Raw genomic sequence first — 25,908 nt, 5'->3', positions numbered from 1 at the left:
TATTTTTGCTGTGGTCTATCAATAACAGGTGGTAATTTGTACAAATGTAGAACAACAACAGCATAATTTCACTTTGAACATAAGTTGCACATTGTTATTTTTGAGATGACCCCGTCAGTTGCGACCATAGAACGGATAATATATATATATATTATATATATATATATATATATATACGTATACACACACACACAGGTCCTTCTCAAAAAATTAGCATATTGTGATAAAGTTCATTATTTTCCATAATGTAATGATACAAATTTAACTTTCATATATTTTAGATTCATTGCACACCAACTGAAATATTTCAGGTCTTTTATTGTTTTAATACTGATGATTTTGGCATACAGCTCATGAAAACCCAAAAGTCTCAAAAAATTAGCATATCATGAAAAGGTTCTCCAAACGAGCTATTAACCTAATCATCTGAATCAACTAATTAACTCTAAACACCTGCAAAAGATTCCTGAGGCTTTTAAAAACTCCCAGCCTGGTTCATTACTCAAAACCGCAATCATGGGTAAGACTGCCAACCTGTCTGCTGTCCAGAAGGCCATCATTGACACCCTCAAGCGAGAGGGTAAGACACGGAAAGAAATTTCTGAACGAATAGGCTGTTCCCAGAGTGCTGTATCAAGGAACCTCAGTGGGAAGTCTCTGGGAAGGAGACCCACAATTTTTTGAGAAGGACATTATATATATATCATTTTTTTATATGGTCTAAGGTCCTAGCTGACGGGGTCAAACGGGACGAAAGTAACAGATGGGTAATTTCATTTAAAATATCCGAAAACCACTAGGCCAGTGTTATATATTTTGATCAGTTGAGTACTTACAATATCCCAAATGTTTCCAACTATTTGTAAATTGTGAGAAAATTGCTATTTTAACTAAGGACCCGGGACGTGTCAGCATAGCGTTTGAGCGAGTCGCCTGTCAATCGCGTCATATCTGCGTTAACCTCGGTTTTATTCTGCAGAAGCGCTTTTCTCTTAGCAGTGTGAACATGTCACAGCAGCGCCGAGCGAACGCACAGAGTAACGTCATAACATAATTTTAAACACACTTAAATGTATCTAATATGATAAACAGAGCTGCTTTACCTAATACTCATGAAAAGCGGAAATAGTGCGCGCGTCCGGCGACTGTGTCCCGTCATAATAAAAGTCCCGGTGCTTGCGAGGCGGGTATTTGTATAACAATCGCTCCAGCGGCCGTGCTCAGCTCCACAACACTCCGTCCTGCTCTGCTTCACACTACAGTAATGTTAATAACCGCATCCATAAACATGATTTCTGCCCGAGTCCTATTTTCCACCAGCTGTGAGGTGAAGACCACATATCCCAAGATACTGCGCTCACACTTGGCGTCCTCAAACTACTTCATTGTTTAGAATAGGCGCCCTCCAGTGGACGGAAAGTTGCATAGTGCACCTTTAAAAGAAACAACAATACAAGCCGTGTTTTGTTGTTGTTGTTGTTGTTGTTGTTGTTGTTGTTACTTTTGGCATGAAACACACTTTCAGGCTCTGTCTCACACTTTCACCAAGTCATTTTCACACCAAATTGACTTTTGATATGAAACAAAGTAAAAGCTTTTAATTTAAGCTCTTAAAGGGTTAGTTCACCCAAAAATGAGATTTCTTTCATTAATGACTCACCCCAATGTCGTTCCACACCCGTAAGATCTCTGTTCATCCTCGGAACACAGTTTAAGATATTTTAGATTTAGTCAGAGGGCTTTTTGTCCTTTGAATGTAAGTGTATGCCCACTTGATGTCCACGTCCAGAAGGTAATGAAAACATCATCAAAGTAGTCCATATGTGACATCAGTTGGTTAGTTAGACTCTTTTGAAGCGTCGACAATACATTTTGGTCCAAAAATAACAAATACGAATTTATTCAGCATTGTCTTCTCTTCCCTGTTCCACAAATAAAGAATCAAAGGGTCATGATTCAAGATTCGGATCTGCGTGTCAAACTGGCAAACTGCTGAAATCACGTGACAATGGAGATATGAATCACGAATCAATCTGCTGATTCTCGACCATTCGATTCTTTACTTGAGGTTTGAAAACAAACGCGGAAGAGAAGACAATGCTGAATAAAGTCGTATTTTTGTTATTTTTGGACCAAAATGTATTGTCAACGCTTCAAAAGAGTCTAACTAACCAACTGATGTCATGGACTACTTTGATGATGTTTTCATTACCTTCTGGACGTGGACAGCAAGTGGGAATACACTTACATTCAAAGGACAAAAAGCCCTCTGACTAAATCTAAAATATCTTAAACTGTGTTCTGAGGACGAACGGGGGTCTTACGGGTGTGGAACGACATTGGGGAGAGTCATTAATGAAAGAAATTTAATTTTTGGGTGAACTAACCCTTTAAGTTCTTAATACGAAATAATAAAAAAAAATACCGCTTTGGCGCACTTAATGTCATAGTGTGACCTATTTTTCAAAAAAAAATCTATATTTTAGTTCAATAATATTTATTGATTAATTTGAGGAGATCCTACTATTTGTGCAATAATTATGGTCAATTAAGGACCACTTCAATATTTTTGTATTATTTATATTACAAGTTGTGTAGTATTTAATGTTAAAATGATCTTTATTAGAAAGATTATATATAAAGAGGGCATTAATAATAATAATGATGATGATTATGTGCAAGGATAAATTGTTTATAATAAATGCTGCAAAATTCTATAAAAACAAAAATGGTAAATTTTGAAATCATGGAGCCTTTAGGTCTGCATGAAACAGAAGTTGAGATAGTCTTTTCTTTCCTGTTGTGATGCATATCCAAATGTTTTTGGGGGTTTTTCTAAAACAAGAAAAAATGCAGGCCAGAACTTGTTTGTGTCCATCTGGAACTGATTGGATAATACCTTTTAAACTTCAGTGTGACCTTAAAGTGTTTGTTGATAGGCTAAGGGCCCTATCATACACTCTGTGTTATGCAGCGGCAAACTTTTTTTTGCTAGTCTCAGCCCGACGCAGTTATCATTTTCACATCAAGCATTACGTTTAAATAAATGCATATGCGCCCATTTGTGTGCATATGGCCGTGCTGGTCTGAAAACGAGGTGTGTTCAGGAGCATTGATGGCGCGTTGCTATTTTGAGGCAACTGAAAACACAACTTTTTTTTTTTTTAAAGAGTGTGTTAGTAATATGCATCTATAGGCGTTACACAATGTGCATACACTCAGCTTATAACACACACCATGCACCAGCAGGAGCAGGTAGATGCAAAATTGTATGCAAATGTGTGATAAGTGAAAATAAATATATACATAAATAAAATCCCTGATAAGAAAATACCCAAAAGAGGAATGAAACGTCTGTTTACAAAACTAGTCAGCGCTCATGGGGCGATCAGCAGATGTTTCTTTGTCTTTGGAGGTTTTCTGTTGTAAAAGAGAGACAATGGGTTGATCTTTGTACTGAAATGGAGTATTAATAATCTTGTATGAGTTAATTATGAATATGGGCTTCATTGGCATGACCCACTAAAATGATCCATGCTTGTCCATCTTTTTTAATATGATCTTTTGTAGGCCTATAAATACGTCTTTTACTTTTTTGATGAAGTTCCTTTATCAATGCAGTGGAAACTTTTCACCTTATGAAACTATAAAACAACTACAGAACAACTCAAGTTGTTCACTTTCAAAATACTAGGAAGGAGCACAATTCCCAATGGCAAAGATAAAATAAACTTCACTCGCATCGACACCGGGTCTAAAGGGCCCACCGGAAAGGTGTCTTGGGTCATTTCCTGCCATTCAAATAGAGACGCTGCCCTGCTCAACACAAACACAGGATGTGATGCATGGCTCGATTTATCAGCAACAGACAGGCAACACACACAATGGCAAGACCTGTTGTATGTTTGTTTCCTTGTGAAATATAGAAAAGATCATAATTAACCTTTATGGCTGAGTATGGATGCAGCATGTATCACGTTACACTCACACAGCACTTTATGATAGCAACTATTTTAATTTATTTTTTTAATTTGTTACACAAATGTGTGTGTTCTCTAGCAGTGGTTTTGTAAGTTCGTTTCAAACACCTAGATCATAGTTGATATTTCTTGACTTTTTTGGTGTTACATGAATCTTTTTGTTTCTTCTTCTTCTTTTTTTTTTTTTTACTGCTGATTAAATCTTTAAAAGGCTGTTCATATACCAACTGTCAGCACAACAGTGTTTGTGCAATTAACTGTCATCCAGAACATTAATGGTGGAAATATTTAAAAAAGAAAAGAAAAGAAAAAAAAAAAAAAAAAATATATATATATATATATATATATATATATATATATATATATATATATATATATATATATATATATATATATATATAAGTGTGACAACTAGCTCTAGTCTTTCCTGTACTATAAAAAAAGCCTTTTTTTTCTAGATTTACGCATTTCAATTAAGAGTACAATACCATTAAACTGAATGGAATAATCCTTACATGTTATTCATATTACGCCTATAAAATAGACCTATAAAAATTTGATCTGAATAAAATGTTTTGTATGAATCTTAAACTTAAAAGTAAGCATATTTAAAGATATTTTCATCTTTTTAAATGTATGAATACAAATCACATAAACTGGTCCATTCCCTTGTTCCATTAAGGTTTATACAAAATGTCTTCTAAAGCTCTAGTTTTTTCCTACATTTCAAACTATTCAGTTATATGGAATGTTACTTTCAATTGAAATGCATAAATCGTCAAAAAAGCTGAAAACTATTTTAGCATGGAAGTTTCTTTAGTCTCTGCATACATCCTACCATCAGATCAGTAAAGCAAAATATATGCAATATAATTATGTGTGTAGGGGGGGGTAATGATATACATAATACACTTTTCTTTCTCTCTCTTTTTGATAACATTCATACTGTGAATTATGATTAATGAAAAGTTATGAATTTCATGTTTTGTCAGATTCAGCACAGTCGGATTATTTTTGTCTAATAATGCTATCAACACAAGAAAATCAAGGTTTATTTGTTTAAGCTTGACAAACCTTACCGAGGGCACTTGTTAGCTGTATGACTCTTGATAAACTAAATGAAGACATACACTTTTACTAGATTAAATCTAAAATGCCACTTGTGTCCCGTTGTTGAACTGACATACACTCAAATAAGTTATATGTTGGATTTACTTAATTTTTTATGTTAACAGGTTCCACGTAACTGGTTTATGTTTAATTATTTAACATTTATTTCAGTTTATTTCAGTAAATTTAAGTTTTTACGTAAGGTGCGATAAAGTTGAATCAAGTAACATTCTTAATTTTGTCCAAAAAATTACACAAGCTATTTAACAAGAAAGTATTTTACAAAATCGTATTGGCAAACAAGACAATGGATATGTTGCATCCATTACATTTTAAAACAACTTTAATTGTTAATAGCAGGTCCTCACCCCAAGCACCTGCTCTACACTTCACCACAATAACCTCCAAAAACACTAACATAACAAACTTTTACATAAACATTAAAAAGTCTCTCCGTTTTCTCATCTTGTAAAAATGCATGAAATAACACTTTATTTAAACATTTACTCTCCAAATTCAGCCCCTTTGCAAAGCATGATGGGAAGGCCTGTTTGTTTGGGTTACTTGATTGAAACATGTTATTTGAAAATAAAAACATCAAGTTATGTCAAAGAGTAACGGTTTTAGGTCGATATAACATGAAGATATTACATTTGAACCAGAAACCTGACATAATGAGGTTAAATCGAGATGCTTAAATAAAGTGTGTGTGTGTGTGTGTGTGTGTGTGTGTGTGTGTGTGTGTGTGTGTGTGTGTGTGTGTGTGTGTGTGTGTGTGTGTGTGTGTGTGTGTGTGTGTGTGTGTGTGTGTGTGTGTGTGTGTGTGTGTGTGTGTGTGTGTGTGTGTGTGTGTGTGTGTGTGTGTGTGTGTGTGTGTGTGTAGGCTGATACATCTGGAGAAGTAGTCAAAACAATAAGCAGCCTGGTCGGTTGTTTTTTGTTGGCGTCAGGAACTCGCCCTGAGAAGACACAAATGAAGCCTGCAGCTCAGAATGATTTCCGTTGTAGGTTATTCACTAAACAGGATGCATTAGTTTGAGTCTTGGAATGCCTGTGAATTATTCCTTTCTCCATTCTCTGACATGAACTGAATATTTTCTCCTCGACACGAGCGGTATTTTAACATTAATGATAGTGGCGGGATGATGCGGGTACTGATTCTGCTGTGGTCCTTTTTTGTCACCGACGGAACCGGCCAGGTGATCACAACGTGCACAGCCGAGGCTTGCCTTACATTGCATTTGGAGGAGAAACATTTTGAAAAAGCTTCAGAAAACTGTGTCAATAATGGAGGCAATCTGGTTACCATGAGAGATGAAAATGAATTTCAGAGTGTTAAATCGGCTCTTCTAGCAGCAGAAGACAGCATCCTTAACTCTAAACTTTGGATCGGACTCGAGTTGCTGAAAAGAAACTGCACTGATTTCACCGAGGAGTTGCACGGCTTCCGATGGAGGTCAGAGCCAAAGAAGTCCAAATATTCCAACTGGAAAAAGAAGCCGCTGAGCACGTGCACGGAAAAAAGGTGCGTGTCGATTTCGCTGGCTGATGATCTCAAGTGGACAGATGGCTCGTGTAGGGACAGAGCGTTTTATATGTGTAAATTTCTTTCCAAAGGCATGTGCAAACCCATAGTGATGGAAGAACCAGGTGTTGTCAAATACAACCTTCCGTTTTTACAAAAACCGCAAACTCATAATGAAAATTTGGCGATGTTACCACACGGGACATGGGCTGAAATACTGTGCGACGGGTCGGAGGCTGCAGAATCTTCCGTCTCATTTTGTGACAGCAAAGATGGTGTTTTTGGCTGGACAAATTCAGAGCGGTTTTGCACTGCACGAAATAAAAGAGGTTGCGAACGTAAAAACGGAGGCTGTGATCACCTTTGCATAGAGACTGCAGGAGCGAGTGTTCGTTGTGAATGTCGTGACGGTTATTATCTGATGAATGATCAGGTTAGTTGTGCTCTAAGAAACAACTGCGAAAATTCACCTTGCGAATCCGAGTGCATACCGACAGCTACTGGGTTTTCATGCGCGTGCGCAGAGGGATATCAGTTAGCTGAAGACAACATCGGCTGCGCTGATATCGATGAATGTCTTCTAACTGTCTGCGGTGAGCATACGTGTCGCAACACGCCGGGAAGCTATTTGTGTGAGTGTAACCCTGGTTTCAGGCTTGTTGCTGGCATATGTGAAGACGTGAACGAATGCACCGAATCCAGATGTGACCAGGGCTGTCTCAATTCGCATGGTTCATTCTCTTGTTACTGCCACACAGGTTACAGTTCATTATCAGACGATAAAGGGAAGTGTATAGATGTAAATGAATGTCTTGGTAAACCATGTGAAGACATCTGCATCAATACTATAGGTAGTTTCAATTGTTCCTGCAGGGAAAACTTCATGTTGGCCAAAAATGGCATCAGCTGTGTTCCGAATCCCACTGAGAAACTACAAACCACTGCATCTCCAGATCACAGAGAAGCGTTTGTCACTGAATCGAGTCAGACACATGTCAGTTTTGAATCGACAACAATCAACCCCCCTCCTCTTAACAGGACTAAAACTAAAGTGGACTCCACTAAACGCCAAGAACGTTTCCTCGGTAGTTCTTGGATATTGGTGTGCGTCTTAGCTTCAGTTATTCCATTGACTGCGCTCGTGCTCATTTCAGGCGTCGTTATATACCGATGGAAACGTTCAAGAAAAGCAACTTTGAAAAATACCACCGCTGACAACTACTGCTGGGTTTCATCTGGATTGGACAAAGAGCGAAAACAAACAATCATTCAACTGAATAATTAAATGTACAGTAGCAATTAAAATTTTTGAATGCTTAAGATCTGCCAGCATCATATTTAAAGGTATAGTTCACCCAAAAATGAAAAGTCTATTATCATTTACTCACTCTTTTCAGAGTTTCTTTCCTCTGCTGTGCACAAAATAAAATATTTTGAAGAATGACGGTAACCGGACAGTATTTTTGCCTACTATGGAAGTCAATGAATGCTGAGAAACGGGTGATGAAAGAAACTCACAAAGGTTTTAAACTTGAGGGTGAGTTATCCCTTTAACATAGAAAGTTTGACACAAATAAATACCTGTTTTCTCCATGTTTGTTTCAAACACCAGTTCAACCAACTTTTAAAAATCGTTTTTGTGAATTATGTTCTTTAGAGGCGACTGGAATTCCAAAATATTCTCTCTCTCTCTCTCTCTCTCTCTCTCTCTCTCTCTCTCTCTCTCTCTCTCTCTCTCTCTCTCTCTCTCTCTCTCTCTCTCTCTCTCTCTCTCTCTCTCTCTCTCTCTCTCTCGCTCTCTCTCTCTCTCTCTCTCAATACTTTAAGGAATGGTTGAACTGTTTTTCTGTCAGGGGCAAGTTGTATATGTTTATATATTTTGTGAAACTTTGTTTAACCCTTTACCATATTAAATAATCTCTGTCTTTTACATATTTTCTGTTTTATTAATTGTTCTGCTCTAAAGCCTATAGGATATGTAATTACACAGGACACATTGTGACACAGATTGAACTTGTCACAAAGGAGCAATGTTGTTCTTTCTGGCAATGGAATAACAATCGATTTGTAGCTAAGGATGTGTACAAAGAGAAATTAACTTCCAAAAAAGAAACCCAAGCCTTAGACTTGTTTACAAAAATCAACCGTAAATATATAATTGATTACTTTTGTTATTGTTTTTTAATGTACACAATGTGGTATTGTTGTAAAAAAATGCCTATTAGAACAAATAAAGCTTAATATGTTTTCAGTAATCTAAAGATGTGTTCTTATTGACACAAACGTTTACTTCAAGTTCAATTTATTCAGTAAACTTAAGCAAAGTTCAAGTATATGTATATGCATACCAAGTAGAAGTATACTTGTAAGTACAAGTCAAATAGCATTTTTTTAGTTTACAAAAATACACTTTAAAATATAATCTCTGTAAACTCTTTGTAGTTTAAAACTCCAAGTATTCTCGCAAGTGCAAACATTAAATCATAGGCTACTATTTATTTACACTTTAAATGGATAGCTATTACACTAAAGAAAAGTAGAACAAAAAAAGCATCATATGACCCCTTTAAAAAAGAATACCTGAAGAGATAATAAAATGAAAATCACCCCATGATTTACTCAAGCCATGCACTTGCTGCCATTAAAGCTTGGATTCCTGGACTTTTTTAATATATATTACTCCAAATGTATTAGTCTTAAAATTTTAAACATTCAAGTATTTAACTGGTGGTTCTGGTGTGTCTAATCGAAAGTTCGTGGCACTTCAGCTGAATAGCCCTGAAACTTTTTTAATGGAATAACTTCGAAAGAGCACGTGAGGAAGTGAATAAGGCTGACTGGCTGAATTAATGAATCGTTAGCGTGAATCCCGTTCTTATGGGACCACAATTAGTCACGCCATGAGAGTGTGTGTATGTGCATCACATTTATCAGAACAAGCGGTTACCCGTCCTTATGGAATATATTTCTTGGCTTCCTTTGGCGGGGTTTCCTTCCTATGTTTATCTTTATCTCTGGAATGGGTTTTCAAAAGTTAGTTAATGTTCAGAGCTTTGAATGCCATATATTCTCGTGCAGCTCAAGTTTCTGTGCCTCTTGAAATCGATATAGGATGGATTCTTATGGACAAACGATTTTGGTCATCGTGTTAATTTCGTCTTGTGCTGGGTTGGTGCAAAGCTATGCTTGCTCAAGTGATGTAAAACATTGCGCGAACATCTACCAAATACCAGCGGACTTTCAAACGGCGCAAGAAAATTGCAGAGAACGCGGCGGTCAATTATCTACCCAACCGAACGCATCTGATAACGTTTTCGGCTTTCTTCTTGATAACAGAATCGGACGCTTTTGGATAGGACAGCATCTCCCAAAGGACACGTGCTCAAGTAATACGAGTGCAATGGAATCCACGAACTGGGAGAGCGCAGAAACACCGTGCGTTCCGCGCTGCGTGTCCGTCTCCGGCGACAGAAGATTGACGGTGACACCATGCACGGACAAACTGGATGGATTTCTGTGCGAGGACCCTCAGGAGGATCTTTACAAAGGAAATGTGGTCATCCTGGATAATGCGCAATGTATGTTTGGGCCCTGTGAACATACATGCACCCCTGTGGAGAACGGATACAGGTGTTCATGCTTTGACCGATTCCGTCCTAACGCACGGGATCCGCGCCGCTGTGATTTATTTTGCGACACTTCAGTTTGTGAAGCGCTTTGTATGAGAGGCGCGTCGGTGTGCTGGTGCCCGTATGGCTTTATTAGAAGCGAGCAAACCTGCATAGATATCGATGAATGTCTATATAATCATGATTGCGCTCACATATGTGTAAATACGATAGGAAGTTACAGATGTGCTTGCTATGAGCCCTTCATCCTAGTTAATAAAAGTGAATGCACTTTGAATACTAATCTAGTTTATGGTCAAGTACTCACAACATCGACCCCAGGAGCATATGTTGGGATTATAATATTCCTAGTAGTTGCTCTTTTTGCTCTATTAGCACTTGTGCATTATTTGCGTGGTCGTAAAGCAAATGTACAGGAATGCAATTATCCACCAGATTATGACGTGTTTCAAGGAAGCGTATCATAATCCATGTGAATGATAACTGTTTTCTTGTTGATGGTAATGTCTCTTTTTTGTGTATCTGTTTCTTTGTGACTGCACGTTCTCTGAAGGAATCAACTTTTATGACAGTGAACTTCTTATGTTCTGGTATTTCAAAATGTGAAGCTTTAAAAAATGTCTTGAATTTGTTTTATGTACTTGCAAGAATGCTAAAACTATCGTAGCAAAATTATATTAAAAATGATTGACTTAGTATGCCATAAAGATCATTTGAAAATATATGTAGACATGCACATGCCACTATAATGCTGGACTCTGTCACACTATAATGCTGTAACACTGTCTGGCATGATGAATCTGATCTTTAAGCAAAAGGAACTGGATATCTGAATATGATCCACAATCATATTTCTGACTTGTAATGCAGCTTAAAGCTTGGAACATACTCTGAAAGAACAAAGAAATGTGTTCGTTTTCTCGAGGTTGCAAGAACAAAGTTCGTTTTCTGGCCAGTACATTCCATACTTCACGAGAAAAGCTTCACTTTTCTCCGCATTAACCCCGCCCACTTTAAATGTCTGACCAATCACACAATAGTTCTCGGACACCCGCAAGAAAAAAGTTCTTGTTCTTGTGGAGTATGTTGTAGCCTTGAATCATAATCAAGCCATGATTGGTCATTGGCCAGAGGAGGACTGAGTTTCTCCCAAGGTGGTCCTCTGGCTTGCTTAATTGGGGACATTTAATATTCAACATTATCACTGATTTGGTTGCACTGAAACTATTGGGTGAGAACTGAACAAAGCAGGATGATGACATCACTGCCGAACTGCTAGATTAAATCAACTAATTTAATAATTGGTCTTTGATCTTTACAACAGAACAGAATCAACACTCAACTGACTTCAGCTGAACAAAGGCACTGTTTTCTTGTAAAGCTGCTGAAATGTGTGCATCCTTAAATCATTTTCCTGTTATCACTGTAAAGCTGCTTTGAAACAATCTGTATTGTGTGAAGCGCTATAAAGAGGACTTGACTAACAGGAAGTTACATTCATCTTTTGTTGTAATTTTGTAACTTGTAAAATCAACAAATAAATGCAGCTTATTATTCATTTAGCCCTTTGTTCTTTATGATATCTGACAAGATAAATAAATTAAATTCTTTCAGCCTACACTTACATGTGAGTAATGCATATATTCATTGGTCTTGCTTTTGTTTTGTCAGCTAACTATTTATTACATTTGAATGACATTAACTCATTAACATTGAATGCATACGATAAAAACATGCTTTTTAGATTTAGCTTATATGTGATATTCTCTAAACCGCTAGTAAATAATAACAGCTATTCATTTGTCAATGTTCCATTCTGAAATGAACAAAATAATTTGAGTTGCCTGTTCTTTACGGATATACACCGATCAGGCGAACAGGTGAAGTGAATAACTGATTATCTCTTCATCACGGCACCTGTTCGTGGGTGGGATATATTATATAATATAATATAATCTAATATAAAAATTTAATAAAAATAAATAAGAATTTGAGTGAGTTTGACAAGAGCATCTCCAAAACTGCAGCTCTTGTGGGGTGTTCCTGGTCTGCAGTGGTCAGTATCAAAAGTGCTCCAAGGGAGGAACAGTGGTGAACTGGTGACAGGGTCATGGGCGACCAAGGCGGATTGATGCTGTGTGGGCCGATCAAACAGACGAGCTACTGTAGCTCAAATTGCTCAAAAAGTTAATGCTGATTCTGATAGACAGGTGTCAGAATACACAGAGCATCTCAGTTTGTTGCGTATGGGGCTGCATAGCCTCGCAACACGCACTATTAGGAAGGTTGTAAATGTTATGCCTGATCGATGTCTGTTAAAAGGAATAGGCCTGTTTAAATATTATACTTCACTTCAAACATTCGTCTCTAATGCAGGACCAATGACTAGTTCTACATTAACACTTAATAGAAACAAGCTTCACTAATCAGTAGGCTAATGCTGAATTTAGGACTAAAATAGTTCCTTATTAAGTCATCAATAATTACTGAAGGAGATTGGCATTACTAAGAACTAATAGGTTTCTATGACAAATTTTAAATAATTTATAATTAATTATTAATCACAACATTACCATGTCTGCTAGTCTCTCAACGTGGTCCTAAAATCCATTATAATTACTCAAAGTAGGCTAATTATTAAGGAACAACCTCCTAAATTTGATATGAATGCCTATTTCTGCTTAGTTAAGCTTTTTGTAAAATAGTTAGTAGTAGCTGAAGTCTAAATACAGAATAGGCCTACTTATTAGTGCAGCATTACTGATCCTGCATAGTTAGGCTAATAATGACAGACCATTATTCTAAAGTGCATGTTACCCTTTTTTCAAATGTATTCTTAATTTTTCTTTTGGCAGTCACTCAATCATACACATTGCTTCCCTGTTATTCATTTTACATTACTCTTTGGTACTTTGACCTATAGACTATAATAATTCATCACGAGATAACCTACTTTTACCACGAGAGGCTGGATAACTTTCCGGTGAAGAAAGGATCTAGCCTATACAGCAGAAGCAACATCATTAGGCCTATTCCAGTGAATATCATCAGCTTGATCAGCTCGAATATCTGCTGAGGGAGAGAAAAACTACGACGCAACTGATTTCCAATGTACTACATCAGTGGGTAGGTGACAGGGGGGAATCATATGTATGGGGGGGGGGGAATCATATGTATGACTAGAAAACCTGTAGCAGCGAACGAGCACTATTTTTAAAACAGCACTGTAGCGTCATTAGACCTTGGCTTTCAACCGGGTAAGGTAGACTAGTGACGCGTATGACGCATTTTTCATCATCATCTTGATCATCGTACATTTAAACAGCATCGTTATGTTGCGCGAGCTTTCTTCTGATCTGCCGAGGACATTTGAATAATGCATAATAATGCGTGCCGGATATGCCATACACGTGTTGCCGAAAAGACTATTTTGGTATTTACGAATTGATATGGGGATTTACTGGTCGTCATGTTCTGCGCGTCGGCGAGGAGATTCTGCGGGGCTGAAAATCCATGATGCAATCCTAATATGTTGACGTTTTACCTAGCTTTTTGTCGTTGTCATCATCATTTCAGAGCAGTGTGACCAGATGAATTGTATTCAATGAAAGATGTTTCATCATGGTGATAAAGAATGCAAGAAATCTGCGTTTGGACATCCTGTCTACGGCCAGATTATTTTCTCCATCCTCCTCCTCCTCCTTCCTTTTCTGGTCACCGCCTTCCCGGTTAACACAGTAGGTAAGAGATCTGCATTAAGGCTAGGATTACATAATTGATAAGGATTTGGGAATATGATGAGGATACAGGACCTCCTTTGTGGGACACGCTGAAATTGGCAAAAGCCCCCCGGCCAATTCTGATATATAAAAGTCATTTAGTGCCATGATGACGATGCTGCTTTCCAGCTGCCTGTTTTATATTGAATAACCTTTGGTCATGACAAAGCAGAAAATTCAAAACAAGCCAAAAAACACACTCATAAAATTCCAAATCTAAGCTCCTCGTGGTTATAATAACATTTTATGAAGGTGACACATCTAACATTGAGTGAAACAAACATCTCAGCAGAAAAAAGTGTTTTCTCATGTAGAAGGAAATATATTGATATATATTATATAATATATTGATATGCTGGAGAGACTTCAGGGGAGTGTTGTAACAAGGGCTGAGTTGTAACACTAACAGTTTTTCTGTTAGAAATGAGCTCACTATCAACACCCCCCTGAGGTGATAGAAGTTGTTGTAAGACGATATTTAGAATATAAAGGATAATAACAATTTTAAGAAAAGATAGATCCAGGAAGAGAGAATTTCCATCTTGTTGTTTATGATTTAAATCGTGATCCTAAAGCATGTTAAGTTATGAAACTGGTATCATCTGAATAAACTGAAACACCATGACTGACCAGACTTGGTCAGCTTTCCATATCTGTCTGGAAGCTTGTTTCCACCATGGAATAAAATAATTTAAAGGTAATTGCGACTTTTAAATCACAGAATTCTGTCTTTTATCCCTCACAATTGTGAGTTTACATCTGAAAGGTCTGAAAAGAATTGAGTTTTTTAAAGTCAGAATTGTTTGATATAAACTCACAAATGTGTTATAAATTCAGAATTAAATGATTTAAACTCACAACTGCATTAAAGTCAGAATTACATGATATAAAATCACAATTGTGAGTTCAAAGTCAGAATTACATGATATCAACTTAAAGGGTTACTTCAGCGATTAGCATATGGCTTTGTATCAGTAGAAACCCTGGAGTATATTCAAATGATCGTGCTCCCCCCTCTTATATCCCCCTGAGACTAGAGATTTATGCATTTTATTTCTGGAAAAATTCCTCTCCTGACGCAAATTGAAGTCATGAGAGGAATGTTTGCCCAGAGGCTAAAGACTACAGCCAGCAGAGGGAGCCATTTCCGCATGTTTTCAACTCGTGCATGGGGAATGGAGATCACACTTACAGCACAGCTCAGTTACAGGCATTGATTTAAACGGATGCTAAGCAATGTAAGTGTTTTAACTTCTCAAATTAATTTCTATGAAAGTTAAGCTTCCAAAGGCATGAACTTAAAACGCGTTGTGAATGTATGCCGCGAATGTGGTCGCGATCAGCTCTCATCACGAGAGCTCATTTATGACGTTAAATGTAATCTGACTCCTAATCTGAGTCTGCTGTGAGACTCACGCGGCAACTCGATCATTATATTGAACACACACGTTCAGTAGTTAATTGTACTTTCTGAACTCAGTCACTGTAATCCAGTAGCGGTGGCTTTGGGAATGGCCTCACAGGGCAGCTAAGCATTCTGGGAATTGTAGTCTTTCATCCCCATGAGACAAAAATACATTTTCTATCTTTTCTCAGTCTAGAAAGCACCAAATTCAAAAATAATTTCACATTTCTACTACATTAATGACCCAGTTTAAAGGGGGGGTGAAATGCTGTTTCATGCATACTGAGATTTTTACACTGTTAAAGACTTGGATTCCCATCCTAAACATAGACAAAGTTTCAAAAACTAATGTTGGACGTTTGATGGAGTATTTCTGTGTCAAAAATACTCCTTCCGGTTTCTCACAAGTTTCGGCGAGTTTTTTTTGAGTATGGGTCTACTTGACGTTAATAAGAGCGGAAGGTCCTTGTATGGGCCGTACGGGCTCTTCTCCCGGTAGGGTGCGCGCGCGCGTGACTAGAGCACGCTGTAAACAGTCTCTCAGGTGCAAATCCAGTCCTCCGTGAACACTTATGTGGCGCCGCGCTCCACTTTATTCCTATGGGTGACGTCGAGCGACTTCAACACTTCAGCACAGCATTCCGGGAAGGCAGCGCTGCATTTGAACCGATTTGAACGCAGAAATGACGGGAAGCTTCACAACATCGTTTCAGTTGCGTCTCAAAATGGATTTATACGCCACTGCTGTCAGGACTTCACCAAATCATACCAAAGAAGTGTGTTTTTGACGGAGCAGTCCCAGCGATAAAGCTTCGGTCCTGCTTTGGAAGCAGCCGGTGAGTTAACTTAAACTGCCTCAAATGTCTCTGCTTTTGGCTACAGACGCATGAGTAAACATCAGTAAACGACACGATCTCGTGCTTCGTCATTCAAATGCGCTAACTGTTAACGGTTACTCCATTGTTGTTCTCTGTATAACGTTACAGTATTCTGACGTGCAAAACCATTTTGCTTGCTACTTCTAAGGTCTAGTCGCATACAATAGTCCATAAACCGAATCATGTCCTCATACACTGCGAGTAAACACACAGAAATGTGGAGAGGCCATTAAATACAGTAACTTACATACCACAGAGACGGACATCCTGATGTTGCCGTTTCTCCTGTTCAATTTATTTCTCCCTCAGATTTGATTGTGGATCATTATCTGTATTAGCTGAGATAGATGGGTTTCTCCACGCTTGAGGACGTCACCGCTTTGCGCGCTTGTCATTCTTTAGCTCCGCCCACACGATACGCCTCCAGGCGCTCGGTTTTTTCCGGAAAGACTCGGTACAGCCTATATTTCTTTTATAAATATGATAAAACTAAAGACTTTTCGGAGATATGAAGGATGCAATACTACTCTATAGGTTAACAAGATTGACATGAGATTGACTGAAACTGAGTGTTTCACCCCCCCTTTAAATACAGATTCATCTTCCCAGCGCTGAAGTACCCCTTTAAAGTTACTGGTTATAAAGTCAACATTGTGAGAAACTTTTTATAGACAAAAAGTCGCAAATATCTTTTTTATTTTGTACAAGTAATAGATTTCTCAAATACTTTACTAGCAGATATAAGAGTATATTAAAGCTTGATAAAGCTTGATATAGAACAAAAAATTACCAAATTACAGACATTAGGATCAAACACTGACATCGGCACAATCATAAGATGTCTTCTTTGCTTTAAATGCGTGACTCTGGTTCTTCTCTGTGTACATTCAGTGGAGCAGTTCTGCAAGGATCCCGGGTTTCCTGAGCACGGAATCAGAACCCCAAACACCGGTGTGTTCTTCGAAAACTCGGTGGCGAGGTTCTCTTGTGTGGATGGTTACAGCTTAAAGGGGCCGGCCAAGATTATCTGCACGCGCTTCCACAATGGATCGGTAGGCTGGAAACCAAGCCTTAAACCAGTGTGCCTTTCTGAAGGTGGGGCTACTCAAATGGAAATAGTTCAGTTTTGTAACTCATTAATAATCTGTACTTTTTCGTCTGTAATTGTGTGAAAACTGTTGCAGCGTTTATGTATTTATCGAATCTGTCTTTCAAAGATTGTCTTCCTCCATTCATCGAGGATGCTGATGTCACAAATAAGACATACAGGCCTGGCGACAGCCTCATTATTAGCTGCCATGAGGGATTTCAGATCCGGTACCCGGACACGGAAACTATGGAATCAGTATGTCAAGCCGACGGGACGTGGGATAATCAGCCAACTTGTCAAGGTTGATGCAAGTCACTCATTGCCAGTTATCCAAAACAAATCTGACAATGATTCAAAAATGATATCTTCTTAAAGGGATAGTTTACCCAAAAATGAAAATTATCCCATCATTTAAACTATCCTGCTGGTCATATAATTAGAATATCCTTAAAAAGTTGCTTTATTTGACTAATTCCATTCAAAAAGTGAAAATTGTATATTCATTCATTACACACAGACTGATATATTTCAAATGTTTATTACTTTTAATTTTGATGATTATAACTGACAACTAAGGAAACTCCCAAATTCAGTATCTCAGAAAATGAGAATATTGTGAAAAGGTTCAATATTGAAGACACCTGGTGTCACACTCTAATCAGCTAATTACCTCAAAACACCTGCAAAGGCCTTTAAATGGTCTCTCAGTCTAGTTCTGGCTACACATTCATGGGGAAGACTGCTGACTTCACAGATGTCCAAAAGACGACCATTGACACTTGCACAAGGAAGTCAAGATACAAAAGGTCATTGCAAAAGAGGCTGGCTCTTCACAGAGCTCTGTGTCCAAGCACATTAATAGAGAGGCGAAGGGAAAGAAAAGATGTGGTAGAAAAAAGTGTACAAGCAATAGGGATAACCGCACCTTGGAGAGGATTGTGAAACAAAACCCATTCAAAAATGTGGGGGAGATTCACAAAGAGTGGACTGCAGCTGGAGTCAGTGCTTCAAGAACCACTACACACAGACTTATGCAAGACATGAGTTTCAGCTGTTGCCCTGTGTCAAGCCACTCTTGAACAACAGACAGCGTCAAAAGCGTGTCGCCTGGGCTAAAGACAAAAAGGACTGCTGAGTGGTCCAAAGTTATGTTCTCTGATGAAAGTCAATTTAGCATTTCCTTTGGAAGTCAGGGTGCCAGAGTCAGGAGGAAGAGAGGAGAGGCACACAATCCACGTTGCTTGAGATCCAGTGTAAAGTTTCCACAGTCAGTGAAGGTTTGGGGTGCCATGTCATCTGCTGGTGTCTGTCCACTGTTTTCTAAGGTCCAAGGTCAACGCAGCCGTATGCCAGGAAGTTTTAGAGCACTTCATGCTTCCTGCTGCTGAAAAACTTTATGGAGATTTATTTTACCAACAGGACTTGGCGCCTGCACACAGTCCCAAAGCAACCAGTACCTGGTTTATGGAGCATGGTGTCCTTGTTCTTAATTGGCCAGCAAACTCGCCTGACCTTAACCTCATAGAAAATCTATGGAGTATTGTGAAGAGGAAGATGCGATATGCCAGACCCAACAATGCAGAAGAGCTGAAGGCCACTATCAGAGCACCCTGGGCTCTCATAACCCCTGAGCAGTGCCACAGACTGATCGACTCCATGCCACGCCGCATTGCTGCAGTAATTCAGAAAAAAGGGGCCCAAACTAACTATTGAGTGCTGTACATCCTCATACTTTTCATGTTCATACTTTTCATTTGGCCAAAATTTCTAAAAATCCTTTCTTTGTATTGGTCTTAAGTAATATTTTCTGACATACTGAATTTGGGATTGTCCTTAGTTTTCAGTTATAATCATCAAAATTAAAAGAAATAAACATTTGAAACATATCAGTCTGTGTTTAATGAATGAATATACAAGTTTCACTTTTTGAATGGAATTAGTGAAATAAATCAACTTTTTGGTAATATTCTAATAATATGACCAGCACCTGAATATGACCTGTTTATTCTTCTTTCAGCCAAACACTATAGGAGTTATATTTAAAAAATATCCTGGCTCTAATAAGCTTTATAATGGCAGTGAATGGTACCATAGATTTTGAAGAGTCTTGTTTTTTGAAATTTTGCACAGGTTTAGCATGAGAATCCAACTCTTGAACAGTGTAAATAAAGTGCATTAAATAGCATTAGCCTTTACCCTGAGAGCTTTTTCTTTGCTCTGTACATCCGCGTTCACCAAAACATCATGCGTCGTGTCACACTTCTGCCGGAACTCGACTCGCATAAGGCCTCTACTGGAAGCCAGTGATTATAGTTTATAAAATTGCAAATATGGATATTTCTCTAACAAAAAACATTGCTTCGCTTCAGAAGGCCTTTATTAACCCCCAGAAGACTTTTATAATAGATAGATGTTTTTATGGGCTTCAAAATCTAAGGTACCATACAGCATTCAGTAAATAACGCAATGATTTACATTTTGGGGTAAACCACCCCTTTAAGATCCTGGAAAGGGTTTCATGTGCTGTCCTCTGTCTCCACAGGTTGTCTACGGCCGCTGATACCTCCACACAGTTACATGAACATCTCTGAAACAGAGTTCTCCGTGCCTGTTGGGACTGTAGTCTACTACCAGTGCTTTCCCGGTTACAAGTTGGAGGGACCTGAACTTCTGGAATGCATGTATAACCTCATCTGGTCGGACACGCCACCCCGGTGCCTTGATGTTGAGGGTAAATATCACTAAATCATTTCTCAGCTTTGAGTTGTAGAATCAACAAATCCACAGCTATGTTCAGAAAAATTATTTTGTGCAGAACTTCCTTCTGCCACAGATTCAAATCTCAAGTTGACAGAATAACATCTGAGCCCAAGCCTCTTTTTCTAATTCTAAAATGTCTTAGTAATGAAGGAATGTTGAGTCGCTTTATTAATACACTCATTATGTAGTAGAGTATCATGGGAGAGAGCCAGCTTGACTAAACGAGTGTATTACCTGCATCTGATGTAGAATTAATCCTTCAGGTCGATGTCCATATTATACCCATTATATAAGAAAAAAAATCAGCTGATCAAAATGTCTGTTGAGGAAGGCGATATATCTTTGTCTTTGTTTTTTTAAAAGAATGATAGTGCTAAAACAACTTCCTTGTTTACAATCAGGCACGCATAAAGACTTTACCGCCATCGGGTGGTGTAATAATATAACTGTCAATAAAGTCGAGTAGTTCAATCGCTAACGGACCCTTTCTAAACACCAAATTCGGCATAATATTTATATAAAAGAACATGTATTGATCAATAATATTTAAATTAACAGCAATAGTCATTATAAAAGATAAAAGGAAATACACACACAAACAACTTAGTCAAACGTACAAAAGCAGCGCTCTAGTAGGCCATACAGGACTTATAACTAATAAAGCCTACACTGTAAATAATAAAAACGGAAAATGTACTGGTAATTTCTGCCAGTACATTGTCCAGTAATTTTACGGAAATTTCCGTTAACCCTTAAAACACAAACTAATGCAACGTGTAATTCAAAATACAGGTAAAACACCTGTAAAAAAAACAATACGGAAAATTCATTCATATTTTTACACACTTTTTTTTTTACATTGTAACGTTAAAAATAAAGTTACGAAACTTAATTTTCCCCTTAACCAAAATCGATTTGCTCTGAGACATGTAATAGATTAATAAGACCAAATATTAAATTGTAAAATAGGCACTATGTTAATATATGAGTTCTACATTCACATATTTAAAACTACATTCCAACACACACAACAATAGTATTTGTAAAGAAATATGGTGGATTTCTCGACTGCCATGACAGTCGGTGGCTGGAAAAGGCTCTCAACCAATCAGATTGGAGAACCAAAAAGAACTGTTATATAAAATCGTTAAAATATTGTTATCTAACGGTATTATTATCTTTTTTATAATGATTATAATTGCACTATAATTGCATTTGTAGTACCCATGAAAACTCCAGGGACATTTGGCCTAAGGTGGGCCTAAAAAAAGCAAACGATACAGTTAACATTTCTGTGTAAACTACAAAAACACGAATTTGTGAAAACGGTGGTGTCATATACATGTGCATTACATATATTATTAGTGTATAGATGCGTAGTGTTTCTTAGAAAAGTGACATCACCTGACATGAATAATACAGCGCATTTAGTCGTTTTCGCAAATCCATATGAGCAGGGTTCATTTTGAAAACGTTTTCATCTGTAAGCGAAAAACACAAAGCAAAAATTTTCCGTTTTTAATACATCATTGTCATGTGAGCATACCCCTTGTTAACGGTTTACAGTATATAGTAGTGTACTTAACCACATGTGTGACGTTTTCTTCATCACCCAAATGTTTGTGTCCGCACAGAATGCACATATGCAAGTGAACTGAGCGCTTGAAAACAAAGTCCACTGTTAAGTGTGCACGCAATGAACACGTCTTTCCATGCTCACGGCCACTTAATACAGAAAATAGTGTACCAGGCCCTTTGGTATTCTCTATACATGAAAGATAAAATAAACCTCAAGATCTATATGCAAACGTTTGAAAGCTACTTTAAAAATGGCATTAAGAAGATCTGCAGTAGGCCTAATGTTAGCAGAAAGCAGTGTTATTTTGAAGTGTCTGTAAACAAATACAGGGACAAATATTAAATTGTTGAAATGGAAATGAGTTCTCTGATTCAGATGTCTTTTTCTCTGTCTCTGATGTCGCAGCTTGCTCCTTACCCCCGATGATAGAACACGGAGATTACATGTGCCACCCACAGCCATGTGACCGCTACATTCACGGGACGGTCGTAGAATACTACTGTTATCCTGGCTACTCTCTAGCGAATGACTACAAGTACATCACCTGCCAGTATGGGCAATGGTTTCCACAAATGCAGTTCTACTGCATCAAAGATGGTAAATCAGTCTGCATCAGTTTTGATAAAATATTTTAATTCGGAACAACGTGTAATTATGAAGCATTAGCAAGAATTAGATACATTTTTCTTTCATGTTGAATAAGTTTTATGACATTTACAAAATGGATATTTGTATGTGTTAATTATGCACACACATATACAGTGTTTCGAAACAAATGGAATTTAATTGGTCAGCCTTTTTCTTTTTTTACATTGTTACAAAAAGTTATATTTTAAGAAAATTCTCTTTTCTTTCACTGCCTAAACAAAAATATTAGGCAGCACACCCATTTTCAGTTTCTGAAGGATCATGTGACACTAAAGACTGGAGTAATGATGCTAAAAATGAGCTTTGACATCAACAGTTGGAAAACAGTTATTTTGAATTGTAAATAATTATATTTAACAAAATTGCTGTTTTACTGTATTTTTTTGTATTACATAAATGCAGACTTGGTAAGCATATATACAATACCATTAAAAAGGTTGATCTGAATGTGTTTAATGTTTTCAGAAGAAGTATTTTATGCTCACAAACACTGAATTTATTTTATTTAAAAAAAACTGTAATATTGTGAAAATTATTAAAATGTAAAATAACTGTTTTCTATTTGAATATATTTTAAAAAATTAAGTTTTTTAGCTGAATTTTCAGCATCATTACTCCAGTCTTCAGTGTCACGTGATCCTTCAGAAATCATTCTGATATGATGATTTGCTGCTCAAGAAACTTTAATGATTATAATCAATGTTGAAAACAGTTGTCACACTATAAACGTCTTTACTTTTGATCAATTTAATGCATCCTTGCTGAATACATATATTCATTTCTTTAAGTACTTCCCCTCCTAAATACTACACAGCGCCCTTTTATTTTCTATGTATCATGCCGTATTATTTATTTCTGTCATCTGTCATGTTGATTAATATCGGCCAAAAATGCTTCCAGTAATTGGTAATCGGCCCCAAACACCCTGATCAGAGCACGTATTTTGTCATTAAATTTCATATTGTATACCTAACACTTGGGATCATTCTGTGATAAGTTTGTGTCTGTTTTAAAAAAGCCTAATGCTGGTCACTATTCACAGCCATTATATGCATGACCATGAGTGGGACATTTTTTTTTAAATCTCCTTTTGTGGTCCGTTAATAAAAGATGGGCAGACGGCATGCAGACTTAGTTTTCCTTTCAGAGTGAACTTTCCCTTTAAACTTGGCACAGTGCAGGTTAATAAGTCCAGCCTTTTTCCCCCATAGAGACAACCTGGCCTGGTTTTCAAGATTCTCTACTAACCACATGGAAAGTAGTGGCGTGTACGGCCACTAGTGTGCTGCTAGCCCTGCTCTTGGTCATCACAGCCAAGATGTTCCACTTCAAATGCAAATCCCAGCAAAGTCCAAGGTACAACCAATATAATAGTCAGTGTCATTAGATCTTTCATTGCCTTACTTATTAACTCTTTTTTTTTTCAGTGAAGAGCAAGATGAAAGCCAGGATCCAAACATCCTGGTTGTAGATGGTGTTGCTGTGCCACTTCCCTCTTATGAAGAGGCTGTTGGTGGTACTTATTGTCAGCCGCCTAACGATCTGCCCCCTGCTGGTCTGGGGAGCAGACAGCATTCAGAAGAACAAAACCCACCCTCATATCCCGGGCATACAGGGAGTCAGTATAGTGTGCCGTTGGACACAGGTGAGGCAGAGACCTGCGATAGCATCTCGGACACATCAGAATGTCTTCAAGGCATGCAGCCATCTTCTTCCCATGCTGGTGGACTAAATAACATGTCTGAGAAAACCAATGCCGTCACCTCTATGGAAGAGACCGCTTCCACAAGCCCGAGCATAGACATTGCAGACGGTAAGGCTGCAGGCTGCTGCTGCCACCTAGTGGTTTAACACTGTTTTATCATACCAGTGACCAATGTTTTGCTTTGTATTTTGCAGAAATTCCTCTCGTGGAGGATGGTGAAGAGGACTGCTGATTGTTACTTTTACCTGAAAATGTGACACTTGAGATTGTTTCACTCCACTGATAATTATTTCAGCTTTCATGATTTTGTTGAGCAACATGACACAGGCCAAATTACTGCTCGTAAGGATGACAATTAATGAAGAGCACAGCAGGGAAGGATAGGCAATAAAAAATTATAATCAAAAAGTAAATAAACTCCCAATTTTTGCTCATGAAGGAACTATGCATTAAACCATTGCATATTATGTTGATTTTCCCACAACACAAAATATATACGTTCCAAGTATCCTAAATTATTTTCCTTGTGACTTTCACAATGCGCTGCATTCTGGACAGCTTTCAAATGGGCTGTAACAAATGAGGAATATTTCTTTAATAAATGACGTGTTAACTTTACATCTAATGCTATGTTATTAAAGTTCAGTGTGGATGTGTCCTGGTGGAAGGACGAAGGTACAAGGCAGGTGCACTGCAAACAAGTAAAAATTGTGATCATGCTTATTCAAAAAAGGTTCCATATAGATATAGTTATATATAGGCTCAATTTTAAAGATTCCTTTATGCCAAAGGCTGAATATAAGGATAATTGCTTAAAGGGTTAGTTCACCCCAAAATTAAAAATTCTGTCATTAATTACTTTCTCTCTCATGTCGTTCCAAACATGTAAGAGTTTTGTTCATCTTCGGAAAGCAAATGAAGATCTTTTGATGAAATCTGAGAGCTTTCTGCCCCTCCATTGACAGTTATGCAACCGACACTTTGACGTTATAGAGATCGTAAAACTAATCCATTTGAATTGAGCGGTTTAGTCCAAATTTTCTGAAGATACACGATTGTTTTATGATGAACTATCCCTTTAAATATAACTACAAGATACGCCCTGCTATTTTAAAAAAATTGCATAATTTCTGAACATTGTTTAGATATAATCAATCACATTTAAAGTCCATAGAGGCAGATGGAATAAAGAATGATGAGACTCTTTGTGTGCAGCATTTTAAACACTTTCATGTTGCTGGATCCCTGCATATGGATGGATTTATGAGGAATCCCATAAAGAGCTATCTTTGAGCTTGTCTGTCACTGAAGAGCAACAAATGTCACTAAAGACCAAAACAACATAATATACAGAACATTTGTGCAGTTTTGAAAGTTCACAAATTGTATGAAAGTATTAATCTGGATAAGATCTAAACTAAAACATTCTATACTTTAAATTCAATGTAAATTCTACCGATCATGATAATGAAATTATAGAGAAATATCTATTTATAGTTAAATGCATTTCATGTTATCATATAGGGTGAATTCAGGTTGATTAGGACACTTTTTCCCAGTCATCCCAACGGCAAAAAGTGTCTCAATCAATCTGAAGTCACCCATAGGGACAAAAATCTTCATGAGATAGAAATGTTTTTAAATTACAAATCCGGATTTGACTTTTGTGTTTTTATGCTTAAATTAGGCTTAAACAAAAGTGTTTTCTTTTTACCTAACAGTTGAATATATTATATTGCATTGAGTGGATTTTGTTCACTAGGTGGCACACATGAGTTTGTTTTCAGGAAGCTTATCTCATCTACCTGGGAATTGAATAA

General features: G+C 37.5%; 2 protein-coding genes across 3 annotated transcripts; both read left to right on the top strand.

The window, feature by feature from the left end:
* Positions 1–5,953: 5,953 nt before the first annotated feature.
* On the top strand, positions 5,954–8,545 carry LOC137091015 (complement component C1q receptor). Its single transcript, XM_067455086.1, has one exon. It carries the CDS (start codon positions 6,233–6,235, stop codon positions 7,898–7,900), a length of 1,668 nt encoding a protein of 555 aa, XP_067311187.1. The 5' UTR covers positions 5,954–6,232; the 3' UTR covers positions 7,901–8,545.
* Positions 8,546–13,141: 4,596 nt separating this feature from the next.
* Positions 13,142–24,706, top strand: susd4 (sushi domain containing 4). Of its 2 annotated transcripts, XM_067454510.1 has the most exons (9): positions 13,142–13,370; positions 13,821–13,985; positions 17,198–17,401; positions 17,524–17,697; positions 19,939–20,127; positions 22,141–22,332; positions 23,595–23,739; positions 23,811–24,196; positions 24,283–24,706. In XM_067454510.1, the coding sequence occupies exons 2-9, from the start codon at positions 13,856–13,858 to the stop codon at positions 24,318–24,320; spliced, it is 1,458 nt and encodes a 485-aa protein (XP_067310611.1). In that variant the 5' UTR covers positions 13,142–13,370; positions 13,821–13,855; the 3' UTR covers positions 24,321–24,706. The 2 variants fall into 2 exon arrangements, with proteins under 2 accessions (XP_067310611.1, XP_067310610.1); XM_067454509.1 differs by lacking the exon at positions 13,142–13,370 and having other exon boundaries at positions 13,451–13,985.
* Positions 24,707–25,908: the final 1,202 nt, after the last annotated feature.

This window comes from Pseudorasbora parva, chromosome 10, assembly GCF_024679245.1.
Source record: "Pseudorasbora parva isolate DD20220531a chromosome 10, ASM2467924v1, whole genome shotgun sequence".
NCBI lineage: Eukaryota > Metazoa > Chordata > Actinopteri > Cypriniformes > Gobionidae > Pseudorasbora > Pseudorasbora parva.
The sequence above is the reverse complement of the archived record's forward strand: the minus strand, read 5'-3'. Positions and strand labels throughout refer to the sequence as shown.

Coding starts and splice junctions, on each gene's coding strand:
- LOC137091015 (XM_067455086.1), top strand. CDS start 6,233: ATGATGCGGGTACTGATTCTGCTGTGGTCCTTTTTTGTCACCGACGGA.
- susd4 (XM_067454510.1), top strand. CDS start 13,856: ATGTTTCATCATGGTGATAAAGAATGCAAGAAATCTGCGTTTGGACAT. Junction 17,402..17,523: donor ACCAGTGTGCCTTTCTGAAG/GTGGGGCTACTC, acceptor TGTCTTTCAAAG/ATTGTCTTCCTCCATTCATC. Junction 23,740..23,810: donor AAATCCCAGCAAAGTCCAAG/GTACAACCAATA, acceptor TTTTTTTTTCAG/TGAAGAGCAAGATGAAAGCC.